At 49.4% G+C, this 13,876-nt stretch overlaps 1 protein-coding gene across 2 annotated transcripts; it reads left to right on the top strand.

The window, feature by feature from the left end:
- The first annotated feature begins 797 nt into the window (after positions 1-797).
- On the top strand, positions 798-13,241 carry BARD1 (BRCA1 associated RING domain 1). Of its 2 annotated transcripts, XM_077319320.1 has the most exons (5): positions 798-934; positions 4,290-4,346; positions 6,054-6,199; positions 10,518-10,766; positions 12,789-13,241. In XM_077319320.1, coding segments are annotated over exons 1-5 (549 nt in total). In that variant the 5' UTR covers positions 798-839; the 3' UTR covers positions 12,791-13,241. The 2 variants fall into 2 exon arrangements, with proteins under 2 accessions (XP_077175435.1, XP_077175434.1); XM_077319319.1 differs by having other exon boundaries at positions 10,518-13,232.
- Positions 13,242-13,876: the final 635 nt, after the last annotated feature.

Here is a 13,876-nt window from a genome sequence, read left to right on the forward strand (position 1 = left end):
GATATGATACTTGGGAGCCCGCTTTCCAAAGCATTTCCTGTCTGCAGGGAACGGATCCCTGGGGGCTGGAGACACACTGCAATTGTCATGATTTTAAAACTTAACTGGTTATTATTAGCGTTGTTATTTTTATGAGATGTTGCCAGCCCTGAGTCATCCAGAGAAGGGAGGGCCATCAAAGCAAACTTCTTAGTCTGCTCAGTCTCAATCTTATGAGTTCTGATTCCAGGAGTCCTCCAAGCACCACCAGCAGGAAGCAGACTGGCTGACATTGGCAGAGACCCCTGCCCTGCCCTGCCCTACAAGCCTCTCTTTAAGCCCAGGGGGATCCCGCTAGACAGGCCATCCTGGGGACCCCTCATCTCCAGGCTGCAGAGGCCAGTCCCCCTGGACAGGGGTAGTCAACCTGTGGTCCTCCAGATGTCCATGGACTACAATTCCCATGAGCCCCTGCCAGCGTTTGCTGGCAGGGCCTCATGGGAATTGTAGTCCATGGTCATCTGGGGGACCACAGGTTGACTACCCCTCCCCCTGGAGACCAGGGCTGCTTTGGAGAGGGAGGGCATGCCTTTTAACTACAATTCCCATGAGCCCCTACCAGCACATTTACCTAGCAGCTCACGGGCCTGCTCTGAGGCCCCTCCCCAGGTTTCCGCCCCCAAAGCTCCAAGAGTTCTCCAGCCTGCCGCCGGCAACCGTACCCCCTAGGAGAGCGCGCGCGAGACAGAACGATGTGCGCAAGCGCGGCAGGGGAGGCTTTCGATTGGCTGAGGGCGGCCGGAAAAGGCCTGTCGCGATTCCGGGGGCGGGGTCTGTGGGGAGCGGCGTCGTTCGAAGCCATGGCAGAGGCGCGCGAGGGGCCGTCGGGGCCGGTGGGGGAGGAAGCCCTGGCCGCCCTGCGGCGCCTCGGAGACGCCCTCGCCTGCTCGCGCTGGTAGGGCCCTGGCCGCCGCCACCACCCTCTCAGCAGCGCCTTCCTCCGCAGGCGGGAGAGGGGTGGGTATCCCGGGAGTCCCCCGGCGCCGCCTGGAGGATGGCATCCCTGAGCGGCCGAGGGCACGGCCGCCTGCCCCGGAGCTCCGGGCTGGAGGGAGACCTGGGCTTCCCCTTGGCCGCCCGGGGCCGGTTGCTCCGTGCCTGCAGCGGTGCTCGCCCGCTGGTCTCCTTCGGCGTCCCGAGGTGGCAGGACACACGCAGGGTCCGGCTGTCCCTGGAGTTGGCCATAGGCTCACGACTGCCAATCTCAGGGGTAGTCAAACTGCGGCCCTCCAGATGTCCATGCATTCGCTGCCAGGGGCTCATGGGAATTGTAGTCCATGGACATCTGGAGGGCCGCGATTTGACTACCCCTGAGATAGGCAGTCGTGTGTCTGCCTGGCATAGCAGAAAAGAGCCAGGGTCCAGCAGCATCTGGAAGACTGGCACACTATTTGGGGCTCTCATGGGTTACCGCTCAGATAGGCCAAGATCGGCATCCGTCTTACTCTATTTGCAGCGGGAGAGAAGAGCCAGAGCTGGCAGGGGCTCATGGGAATTGTAGTCCATGGGCATCTGGAGGGCCGCAGTTTGACTACCCCTGGCCTATCTGGATCTACAACGGCAGACACCTGGTCTTTTCCCTATCTTATGCAACTGCCTGGCGCAGCAGGGGGAGAATGAATGGTTTGGGAAGGGGTACATCCCTGAAGGGAGGTTAGCAGGTTTGTGTTGCAGTTGTCATGACTGCAATGATCTCCCCCCCCCCCCTCTAATGTTTTCAGTGACTAACTGGAGTTACTTCTAGATTTGTGCTAGAAGCAACCGTGATGTTGGTTTGAATATTCCTGGAACGTTAGCTGCTACCGGCATGCAGCTGCCAATCCTACTTGCAGGGGGAAATATATGATTTTACGTCTGTGTTTTCCCAGAAAGGGTGTAAATGGCAGCTTCGATTCAGACGGGAAGAGTCAGTAGCCCAATCGTTTCCCATCTGGAGCGAGGCCTGAAACAAGAGGAGGGAAGGCAGATAGGAAAGGGTGGTGTTCCCTTGGCCTGTGCATGCCTGTGCTCCCTCCCCCCTTTTTGTGGGAGTGAAACAGGGGAGAAGCTGCCACAGTAACTAGGCAGGGTCAGCAATACCAGGGTTGTGATCTGGAGGCAGGCAATAGCAAACCACCTCTGTTCATCTCTTTCGTTGAAAAATCCTGCGGGATTATTGTAAGTCAACTGAGCGGTCTGCACTTTCCACCACCATAAGCAAGCATTGACAGCATATACAGGTAGAGGGCACAGAGTTCCTTTTCATGGCATGGTGAGTGAATGCTCTCTCCTGAGAGACATGGTGCCACCAAATTCTTTTAGCCTGGGCTTCTAACAAAGGAAGACAGAGCCAACCAGAGAATGTGGGGGTATGTCTCACTCTGATGGTGGTTTTTCAGGTGGGCCACCATGTTGGTTTGAAGCAAGAGAAGAAAGTGTTATTCCAGTGGCATCTTTAAGACCACAGTGTTTAACTCTTTGCAGGCACATGAAAGCTTATATCCAGAATGAAACTTGGTTGGTCTTGAAGGTTCCACTAGTTCTTCAGCTTTTCAGACAGAAGCTATGCTTAATGGGAGATCTAAAAGAATTGACCTAATGTTTAAAAGTACCTCCTTGCATACATACAAAATAAGTGAACAATATTGACTTTTGTCTGTCTTAGTCTTCACTTCATCGAGGGCACATGCAAAAGGCAATCCCCCCCCCAGCCTCTATTTTAGGTGAGCCCTTATCTCATGAACCCAGACATTTTCAGACTGTGCTGCTTTTTGTAACAACGACAGACCCATCGTCGTGCCTCTTCAATAGGCTAGCTTGCCCCCTCGTCACGGCAAGGAATGCGTTGTTGTAACAACGATTGATGCAGATGGGCTGCTTGAGCTCATTCCCCTTGTACAGTAACAGAGAGGCCAGGTTTTGGTAAGAACATATGTGAACTTTCCCCAAAATTTGATGTTGTATTGTTATCGGCTTCTCCCTGAATGATAAAAATAAATTAAAATTGGAGATGTCTAATGATGCTGGAGAAGACTCTTGCGAGTCCCTTGGACTGCAAGGCAAACAAACCGGTCAGTCCTAGAGGAGATCAGCCCTGACTGCTCCTTAGAAGGCCAGATCCTGAAGATGAAACTCAAATACTTTGGCCACCTCATGAGAAGGAAGGACTCCCTGGAGAAGAGCCTAATGCTGGGAGCGATCGAGGGCAGAAGAAGAAGGGGACGACAGAGAATGATGTGGCTGGATGGAGTCACTGAAACAGTCGGTGCAAGCTTAAATGGACTCCGGGGAATGGTAGAGGACAGGAAGGCCTGGAGGATCATTGTCCATGGGGTCGCGATGGGTCGGACACGACTTCTCAACTAACAACAACAGTGACTTAAGACAAACTTTCAGTTAGGTGCATTAAGGGTATTAGCTCTGTCCACTAAAACGCTTGGTGAGTGCCATCATGCCCATGGGCACCATGTTGGGGACACCTGCTCTAGGGTGCTCCAGCCCTGACTGAGCCGCCAAAGGGCCTGCCAGTCTGCTGAGGCCATATAAATGGCCCTTCAAGTAAGATTATGAGTTTTATTGAACTTTTGTTGCTCTTGTTGAGATTCGTAACAGAAATATAAATTAAAGTAAACTGAATAATTGCTTTGTGCCTTGAGGTGATTGTAGGTTTCACCAGTAATGGAGATGACAGAGGGAAAGAGCGGTTCCTGTTCATTAAGTACTCCCCCTCCTGTTGCAGGGGGAGTACTTAATGGATTGGGTTTATAGAAACACCCAACATGGGTTTCTGATCCCCCAAACCCACAATGAGGATGCAGTCTGCCTGCTGGATGCAGCACACTGTCCAGGGGGTCAGGGTATAGTCCATCTGGTACAAGACAGTGCGGTGGATGTCTACTTGCTGGGCCAGCCAGCCAGAGAGCTGATATTCATGGATGCTGAAGGGAAAACAGAGTGAAGGTGGTTTCCCTTTTGCACTGTACCATCCCCAGATGTCCCCCAAAGAGTTTTAAGTTCTAGTAAGGGAAACCTGTTTAGAAACCATGGCCCCAAGGAGTTCAATTTGGTCCCAGCCTGGTGGAATGCTTTGCCAAATGAGAGCTGAGCCCTGCAGGACTTTAATCTTGTTGTTCTTGCTGTGGGACTTGGAGCACTAGCCGACCTCCCGTGGTGTTTGCAGATGAGCTCACCTGGCAGGTAGAACTCTGTTATTTGATAGACATATTTGGATTCTCACAAGTGATTTAACTTTACTTCTTTTTCCCTGACAGCCAGAATCTTCTGGAGAAACCTGTGAACCTAGGAAATTGTGAGCACGTCTTTTGCTTGTAAGCTGCTATTTTGCTTTTTGTAAATATAAAACTGTATCCTACTCCAAGACAAGTTATCAAATCCATAGAGTGAAGATCTAAAAATTCGTGAAACAGAGACCAGAGAAAAATCTTAGATTAAAAAAAAACCTTTGTTGTTGTTAGGTGCGAAGTCGTGTCCAACCCATTGCGACCCCATGGACAATGATCCTCCAGGCCTTCCTGTCCTCTACCATTCCCCGGAGTCCATTTAAGCTCGCACCGACTGCTTCAGTGACTCCATCCAGCCACCTCATTCTCTGTCGTCCCCTTCTTCTTTTGAAAAAAAAATACTGGTTAATTAAAACACTCCAAAGTAATAACAAGCACCACCTCTGGCTTTAATAAAAGAATGCCACTGAAGTCTTGTGAGGCTAAAGTCTTCTGAGATCTCAGCGGCCATTTGTTGGGTTGCTAAGCAACCATGACAATATTGATGCATCAGAGCTTAAATGATCCCTGTCGCCACGCAGCTCTCCATCCCTATTGGATATCCTGCTGGGCAGTCTTGCAGTTTCCTGGCCTTTCCCTGACAGATGAGCAGAGAGGGTGGTTCCATTCCAGGAAACACAGGGGTGTCCTGATTCCTTTCATTTCAAATTACGGGTCGCCCTGAAGTTGTAGGCCATCTTTGAAACATCTAACTTTTTTTCCTGAGTTACGCCTGCCACAACCAGCCATATAGGGAATTATGCCTGCCTCTTATTATTCAAGCATTTGTTTTAGGACGTAAGAACTTCCACAATTCCACAGGGCCTGCAAAAGGGAGCTCTTCCACCAGGCATTTGCTTGAGGCCAACTGACCCATAACATCTACAGGTCCCCCCATCTCCCCATCTACAGGTCCCCCCCCCCCAGACTGAGAGGTCGAACCTACCAAGGGAGTGTCAAAGTTATTGTTGCTGAAATACTGTTCTAGTTCTAGTTGGTATGTTGTTGTTGTTATATTGATATTGAAACTGTTCTTTGTAAATGTTCCAAAATGTTCTATGTAAACCGCCCAGAGCTGTAAGGAAGGGGGGTATAAAAATCTAAATAAATAAATAATAAATATTATTAAAAGAGATGTCTGCCTAGTGCATGCGCAGTATTTTACTATGACTAAGGAGTCATATTAGCGATTCACATTTTACCACTTGTCTGAGTTTTATATAAGCATGTCTTTATGTCAAGAGAGTGTGGGCATCTTTGCCCCTTTTCACATGGTGAGACAGACAAGCTGAAAATGCTTCCCTAGCCAGGGTGGTGTCATGGTTAAGAGCGGTGGTCTCTCCACTGGAGAACTGGGTTTGATTTCCCACTCCTCCAGCTGGGTAACCTTGGGCCATTCTGAGCTTTCTGGGAGCTGTTCTCAAAGAGCAGTTCTCAGAGCTTTCTCAGCCCCACCTTACCTCACGTGGTATCTTGTGGGGAGAGGAAGGGAAAGGAATTTGTGAGCTATTTTGGGAGTCCTTCAGGTAGTGAAAAGCTGGGTATAAAAGCCCAGCTGTTCTTGTAACAGTGAGCCATTTCATCGAAAAAAATCTGGCTGCCACTTACTGGCCTCTCATGCTTTGTGGCTTGTGAATTGTTGTGCCAAGTGTCCACTCTGGCCTTTTGCAATCGAGGTCTCTGGCATTTGTGCAAAGAAGACTTCCATAGAGATGGGTCCCTTTGACAAGGTGTGGCTTTCCCCCCCACTTCCAGAGCTTGTGTGGGCGACTGCGTTGGCACAGCTTGCCCAGTGTGTCACATCCCGAGCATGGTACAAGATGTGAAAGTGAGCAGGCAGCTGGACAACATTGCCAGGCTGTACAGAAAACTGCAGACGCTGCAAGGCGGAAGCGTCCCAGGTAAGGGAAAGGGTGGTGCTGCGTATAAAGGTGTGGCTTCTGAAAAGGGACTCAGGGCCAGATTCAGAATGTTCTTAACGGTGAAATATGAAAGGTTTATTTCCCAGTATTGTTGAGAGTTCTTCCCTAGGTAAACAGTAAAGTCATCACTTCTGTCATTGGTCTGTCACCAGGATTTCAATCCAATTTATATGAAAGCTTAAGTATTCTCGTGGTGTAACGGTTGAGAACCACAGCCTGTAATCCGGAGAGCCGGGTTTGATTTCCCATTCTTCCTTCTGCTGCCAGCTGGGTGATCTTGGGCTAGTCCCGTTAAAGCTCTTCTTGCAGAGCAGTTCTCAGCCCCACCTAACTCACAGGGTTTCTGTTGTGGGGAGAGGAGGGGAAAAGTGAGCCAGTTTGGGACTCCTTTGGGTAGTGAAAAGCGGGGCATAAAAACCAGCTCTTCTTCTTGTATTTGCTTGGAGATATAGCTTGGACTATTCACCAGATTAAAAATGCTTGGTGTAGTGGGGTTAGGAGTGAGGACTTCTAATCTGGCGAGCCGGGTTTGATTCAGCGCTCCCCCACATGCAGCCAGCTGGGTGACCTTGGGCTCACCACAGCACTGATAAAGGTGCTCTGACCGAGCAGGAATATCAGGGCTCTCTCAGCCTCACCCACCTCACAGGGTGTCTATTGTGGGGAGAGGAAGGGGAGGCGATTGTAAGCTGCTTTGAGATTCGTTCGAGTAGAGGAAAGCGGCATATAAGAATCAACTCTTCTTCTTCTTAAAAATTGCGATCTGCATTCTCATTCTTGCTGGAGCTGACCCTCCGAAGCAAAGGACATGGACCCCTGACAACCTTGTGAACCTCCTTGCCCCACCCCAGTTCTTTGATTAGAGAGCTGATCAGCAAGCTGTTAGGCCCTGGACAGACCCTTCACCCACCCAAGCACTTCTCTTGCTCTCGTCTGTGGGCTGGGACTGCCCATAGCAATGCTCATTTAACTGCCTGCCATCCTGACTTGCCTTCCAGATCTGCCCCCCCCCCTTCCCTTTCTGGGAAGAACTGGCTCTCCACGATGACTGTCCTTGTCCCCCCAGGCTGGGCAGAGGGCTTTGTCTTCCACCGCATCCGTTCCAAGTGCCCCTCATTACCTGCATTTGCACGGAAGTGTATAATTGCAGTAATTAAGGTGGGCGATTAGGAAGAACTTGTCAGATGGAGGGTCATGGCGGATGGCTTAATAGGAGCTCTCAGCTACTTTAGTTGATTTCCCGCTCCTTGGTTCGGTCTAGTTTCCAGAGAAGCAATTGTCTGTCGCAGGCTTCCCCTGACAACCATTTACAGGTAATTCTGCCTTATTCTTCGTAGCAGAGTGTTGCCTTTGGTGGAGGGTGGGAATGAAAGCCATTTCCTTTTCTCGTATTTAAAGAAGTGCAGGTGTTCGCTGGGCTCTTTTCAGCATATGCTGTTTCAGGTGGATGGTGGGGCAAGTTGAGCCTTAAGAGGGCCTCCCGCTTATTGCGTGATGATGCAGAGGTGACAATTTTTCCAAGCATTTTCTGACGCAAACCACGAAGCACTGTGGTAGTTTTCACAATGGCTCCAATGGACTGGCAATGTCTCCTAATCTTTATTCCCAGCGTGCTGAATGCTTAATATACACACTAATCAGTCTTTGGTGGGAGCACGAATGTTGCACAGATGGTATCAAAGCACTTCCATTTGCTTTTTAATAAGGGACTGGTTTATAAAGGAGATTTCTCAACTTCTGTTTCTGAAAACCCATATAATAATAGAGAATAATTCCAGAAGCTCACAATGTGCGTCATTATATTCCTTTGAGACCACATTTTCCAATTGGTGCTTTTCCATCTATAGCTCGTTAGTGTGTGGTGGGGAAATTTGGGCTGAACAGTGTTTTGGGGGCTACCGATCTTTGGAAATCTGGAAGCCCTGAATGCTGAAGCTCAAGGGTTTCCATTAAGGGTCAGCTCTCAGAAATTTAGTCCATTCGGTCACCATGCTTACCTTTAGACCAGCGGTTTTCAACCGCCGTCACGCCACGACCTCAACTGCAGTGGCAGGGGCAGCACGCAAGCAAGTGGATATGTGTGTGCAGGTGCGTACGGAAGCGCACAACAATTTGGAGGTGGCCAGTGCCATGGCTCCACAACCGCTGCGGGCTGCTGGCCATTGCTGCCAGCCGCCACCCGCTACCGTAGCACCACCAACCTGGCGACCCCGCAGAAGGGGCCAGGCGACCCCAATTGGGATCAGGACCCCAAGGTTAAGAGCCACTGGTTTAGACAGAATGTTCCTCATTCTCCACAAGCAAGTGCATGTCCTGTCTGGCTAACATGCAATATAATACAGGGATACACTGTAAGTCCCCCAGGGTAGATCCTGGGTAGGGGCTGGGCCTCAGTGGAAAATCCTCTGCGCTGCCCGTGGAAAGTTTCAGGATCAGACCTCAGCAGCATCTGCAGGTCAAAGGGCCTGGCAGAAGGTGATCATAGAATCATAGAGTTGGAAGGGACCTCATGGGTCATCTAGTCCAGTGGTCCCCAACCCCCGGTCCGGGGACCGGTACTGGACCATGGATCAGTTGGTACTGGGCCGTGGCTCTTCATCCTCCTCCCCGGCTGCTGCCTCGGGTTCTGCCCTGCCACTCTGATGCTGGCTCACCTTTGGTGCTCTCCAGCAGCCGCCATGGCTGGGGCTCCCCCTCAGCATGGCACTACACAGCTGCTGCTGGTAGCGCCCCCCCAGTGGGCGGTGGGAAGTCAGGGGCGACAGCGGGAAAGCAAGCGGAGCAGGGGCTCAGGCGGCAGTGATGTCCCTCAGCAGAAGACTACCACCCTCACGAGCCTCACTAAAATTCTCAAGCGTTGACCAGTCCCCGGTGATAAAAAGGTTGGGGACCACTGATCTAATCCAAACCCTGCACTATGCAGGGCACTCACATCCCTGTCACTCATCTACTGTAACCTGCCACCCCCTTAAACCTTCACAGAATCAGCCTTTCCGTGATGCAGAAGACGTCTGCCTGAGACCCTGGAGAGCCACTGCTGGTCTGAGTAGACAGGGCTGAGCTGAATGGTCTGATTCAGTTTAATGCAGCTTCAAACGTGTTCAGGATCCCCAGCACCAAAGAGGTTAAACTGGCCTGGTGGGATGCTCTTGCCTAGAGAGAACAGGCCCCGTGGGACCTTAACCAGTTCCACAAGACCTGCAAGAGAGAACTGTTCTGCCTTGGCTAAGGTGGAGGCTCTGAAAATTAACCCCGAAAACCTCTTGGCCTCCCTGCATTAAAAATCCACCTGGTTGGCCACTGCAGATGCATATCACATGATCTTGCCGCTTCCTGCAGGGAGAAGGAGGCGGCTTTTGCGTGATTAAATTCTATATTCTAGAATTTTAAATGCTTTATCGCTATTGATTGCACCTAAAACAGATGTGATTTGCCCTGAGCCCTCGGGGAAGGGCGGAATACAAATGTAAAAAATGAGTAAAATAAGTTAAGAGCAGTGGCGCCACTTCTGCTGGGTCCTCCCCTTCTTGTGTGGTCGCAAACCCACCATTCTTCTGAGACCTGAGCAAGGCTATTAGTGACAGAATGTTCTGGAGGTCGTTAATTCCTTGGGTCACCATAAGTCGGAAGGGGCTTGATGGCACTTAAGGCACACATTAAACAAAATGTAGCAGAGTGCCGTGGTGGGGGGGAGGGGCAGAGGACCCCAGCCAAGGAAGCCTTTGGGTCTGGGTCTGCTTTCATTGCAGCAGCAGCAGCCCTTCCTTGTGGTGGTGTGTTTTGATCCCGGGCATTTGTGGAAGAACATAGTACTGGGTAACTTGTACATTAAACTCCGCATAACAAGTGCCCTCATTGGCCAGATAGATTCTCAGCAGGTATATTGGGGGGTGGGGAGGCATGTGGAGAGTTTTTGGGTTTGTAAGTTTGGTTTTTAATGGCTCGGGCTGCGTTGAGCCCAGAAGAAATATGAGGCATAAGTATTTTGATGACTCCCAAGGCATTTCTAGTCTTTGCCAGATGCGTGGACTAAATTGTCTCCTTCCACGTGGCATGTTTTTGCTCAGACGTCATGCTCTCTGAACTGGTAAACCCATGTCAGAAAAGTGATTGTTTGTTGTGGGCAGGGAACCCTTGGTGGATAAGGGCCCCCGGTCACATGAGCCCCCATCTGCAGTGGCACAGATCGTGCCACCTTGGGGAGAAATAGGGTGTGCCCGTCTACAGCTTACTGAAAAGCAGCATTAACTGTGTTATTACTTCTCTCCCTCCCCCTTTCCTCTAATTTCCTTGCTAGGTTGTGGAAAGGAGATGTCTTCTTCACCCTGGGAGGCGATCGCTGATAGAGGAAAGAACAGACAAATAAAAATGTGGTTCAGCCCTCGCAGTGGGAAGATGAGGTTTCAGCATCTAAGAAAGCAACCAGAGAAGCCAGAACAAGCTGTGGCGGACCAAGAAAGCCAGCCTCCTGTCCCGCCTCCATCTTCCGACTTTCCTTCTCTTTCTCAAGAGCCTTTCCAGGAGGCTAAGAAATCCCAGCTGAAATGTAAGAAAAAGCTACAGAAGCTGGCTTAAACATGCCTCCGCTAACAAAGGCGGATCACTGGACAGGATCAGGGTCACGCGGGTGGACGCATGGAAAATGTGCATCCTTTTGTCATCAGCCCCTCTCCACTGACTTGAATTGCCTCGTCTCCATCTAAATCGCTTGCCAATGTCTGAGCAACACTGAGAACCTCTGAAGGAAGCCCGCCCAGAAATGCCACCTGTGCCCTCGCAGTCCTGTTCAAAAAGGGGTTGAGCAAATCCTGCATTTCTCCAAGAATGTCCTGATAACCCCAGCTAAGAGAAACCATATTGGGGAGACTTTTCTCCATCTTGCGTTTACTGAGTGAGGCAGGGTGTCTATTGTGTCCTGCAGACAGAGCTCAAAGGGCAGCACGGATCTCACTGGAGATTAGGAAGTAAGGCATGCTAGCCAGTATTCATTCTGCTGGTGTTTTCCACGGCACTTTGAGATGAGACTGTTGCACCTTCCTACTTGGTTGTAGATCCTTCTGCTTTCATGTAAGGGAGGAAAAACTTCTGAGCTGGGGTGGCCCCTTCTGTCCGGAGAGCTGAGAGCAGCTGGGGCCAGTTGCTGCAGCAGGGAGATAAGCCTCAGGAGGTGGCCAGCAGTGGGGCACAAACAAGCAGTGGGGACGCTCAGGGATTTGCATTGGGCCCAGGAGCCAAGAGAACAGAGGACAGCAGGTCAGGGAGGGCCTTACACTTGGTGGGATGGTACATGCTGGTGTGGCTGGCAAGAGAGGGTGGGGAGAATGTCTTCTAGACAGGAGCCAAGTGACGTTGAACTGCTGCTCCGGGGGAAGGAGTGAGCCTCGCCCGAATAAAGGAGACTCTTTGAAGCAAGCTTGGCTGTTGGACAGTCACCCAGTGGGGTCAGCAGGGATGGCACCCTGCCCTCTGCGGAGTTCACCAATGGCACCAATGCTCCACATTCCCTAGGAGGACATAAAACTGGCAGGCTGGAGATTTAGCAAAACGCCTGTAATAATGTTGGATGACTTTATATGGGAACACTTGTTTTCCAAAGAGCAGAGGGTGGTGGTGATGGTAGTGTGTGTCTGAGAAGCATGCGCCTCCCTTGAATCAAAGCATTATTGCTTACAAAATATCATTGATTGTTTAATTAGTCACTGGGAGGCAGGGGAAGAAGATCAGTGACAAAATTGTACAGCGAGTGATTCCTTCTCCTTGCAGGGGAGCTGCTGTTGCTTCAGATTATTGGGACGAGCATTTTCTTCATTAAAATACTGTGTGCAACCTGTCCTGGGGACTCTATCCATGGGGTTATTTGTCAGGCAAACCGTTGAGCTAGTTGGCTTTAAACACAGGCTTCAGCCCCCAAACGATTCCGCAGCGGAAGCAGAATCTATTAAAAGGTAGATTCTCATGAGTCTTGCCTTGGCTCCTCAAAAGAGCATGAAAGTATCAACATTTTGATAACTGGCAAACGGTGGCCCATCTGTGTTTTGATTTTCAAACATTTAGTGTTCTTCCAGTTGGCACCACCCCGAGCTTTGCGGCACTTAACAGATCTTGAATTAGTCTTCTCTAGTTAGATTAAATATTTTCATTTAGCAGCCTCAGAAGGCAGACCTCTGGATCCTCTGGCAGCCAGATCCAACACATCCAGTGTATTTGCTCTTAAATCTGTACTTCAGAAACGATTCTCCACAATACAGCTCTACCATGCAGGCAGGCATAAAATCTGCTTTTCATGAGCCACATTTCCAGCACAAAATCTTATTTATATGATAAGGTCGATTCAGGTTATGAGGATTTTAAATACCATTGCTAGATAACCTTGGAGTAGTTTTCTTTCAGACTGATACAGATTGAGGAAGCTGATTTTGGAAGAAATATATATCATCGGTCCTTGACAGTTATCTTGCCAACAGTGTCTTGCAAGTTATTAATAGTCAAAGAAGACTGCTAATAACAAACCTTTTGTATATTTTTATATATATGAAACTCACAAAATGCCCTTGGTGTTCTTTCTAAGGAGACATCTGAAATTCAGCATCATAAAAAGACGATATAGCAGAAACATTTCATGACCTACCGTTTATCTTGCTCTACTGCAGCCTTTTTCAACTTTTTGACCATGAAATATTCTTCAGGCTTCAAGTAACCCTCAGAAGTGATGCCAGCAGGCCACATCTCCCTGCCACATCACATATTTCCAGTGTGTATGCCATCACTAATAAAATAAAATACTTGTTATATAAGAAGTTAGTTTCATTTTTGTGTGTGCAGTACTTTGCCTGAGCAAAACCAAGGAAGCATTAATCTCAGCTGTCATTCATCTCAGCTGTCATAAAGCCCACCATGCAGAGCAGCAATTCTCTTTGTGGGAAATGATCTAAGTGATTTGGGAGATCTCCAGGTTGGCAGGAAAAAGATGAAGTAAGTGATAGTTGGGCTTAGATTGTGCAGAAATAAAGTTATTTATTCTTTGTAAAACTTCAAACAACAAGAATGTCAATTTAAAAAAATTAAGAACATGTCAAAATGTACTGATTATTCTAACATGCTTTCAAACCTTTGTCAGTGGCAACTTCTGTTCCATATAATATATTTTTGGGAAGGCTTTGGAGGAGGAACATATCTCTTGGTGCCGCCGCCTCCAACTGGTCTGCCTGTACATCCAGCAGCCAGCCAATCGCCTTCCGTCCCCCACCCCTGACCACCCCCTCCTTCCACTTTCTTCTGAGGCTGCAGATCTATGCTGTGTGAGAGCTGGACCTGCCAGTGAGTTCCCTTCCTGGGGGCCTCTAGCCTGTAGTCTTTCCAGGGGGGAAGGGAGAGCCCATCTGCAGGGAGCTGAAATATGTGTGCTGTTCTAGTTTGGTTTTTGTTGTGACTTTTGGACTAGACTCGGTCCTAGGTCCCTCCAGAAAATGAGAGCTGCAGAGTAACAGTGTTTTGAAAGTATGCAGTTATTACCTTTGAGGATGATGTACAGATCCAGACTCAGTTCTTTGAGGTTAAAACAAGGTAATATTTACTGGAAATATTATTTACAGAAATATATATTCATCTGCTTCATTCTCCTTCCTGAAGCAAAGTACAAAAGCTTAAAGAGTAGTT

Source organism: Paroedura picta, chromosome 2 (assembly GCF_049243985.1).
Source record: "Paroedura picta isolate Pp20150507F chromosome 2, Ppicta_v3.0, whole genome shotgun sequence".
Lineage (NCBI taxonomy): Eukaryota > Metazoa > Chordata > Lepidosauria > Squamata > Gekkonidae > Paroedura > Paroedura picta.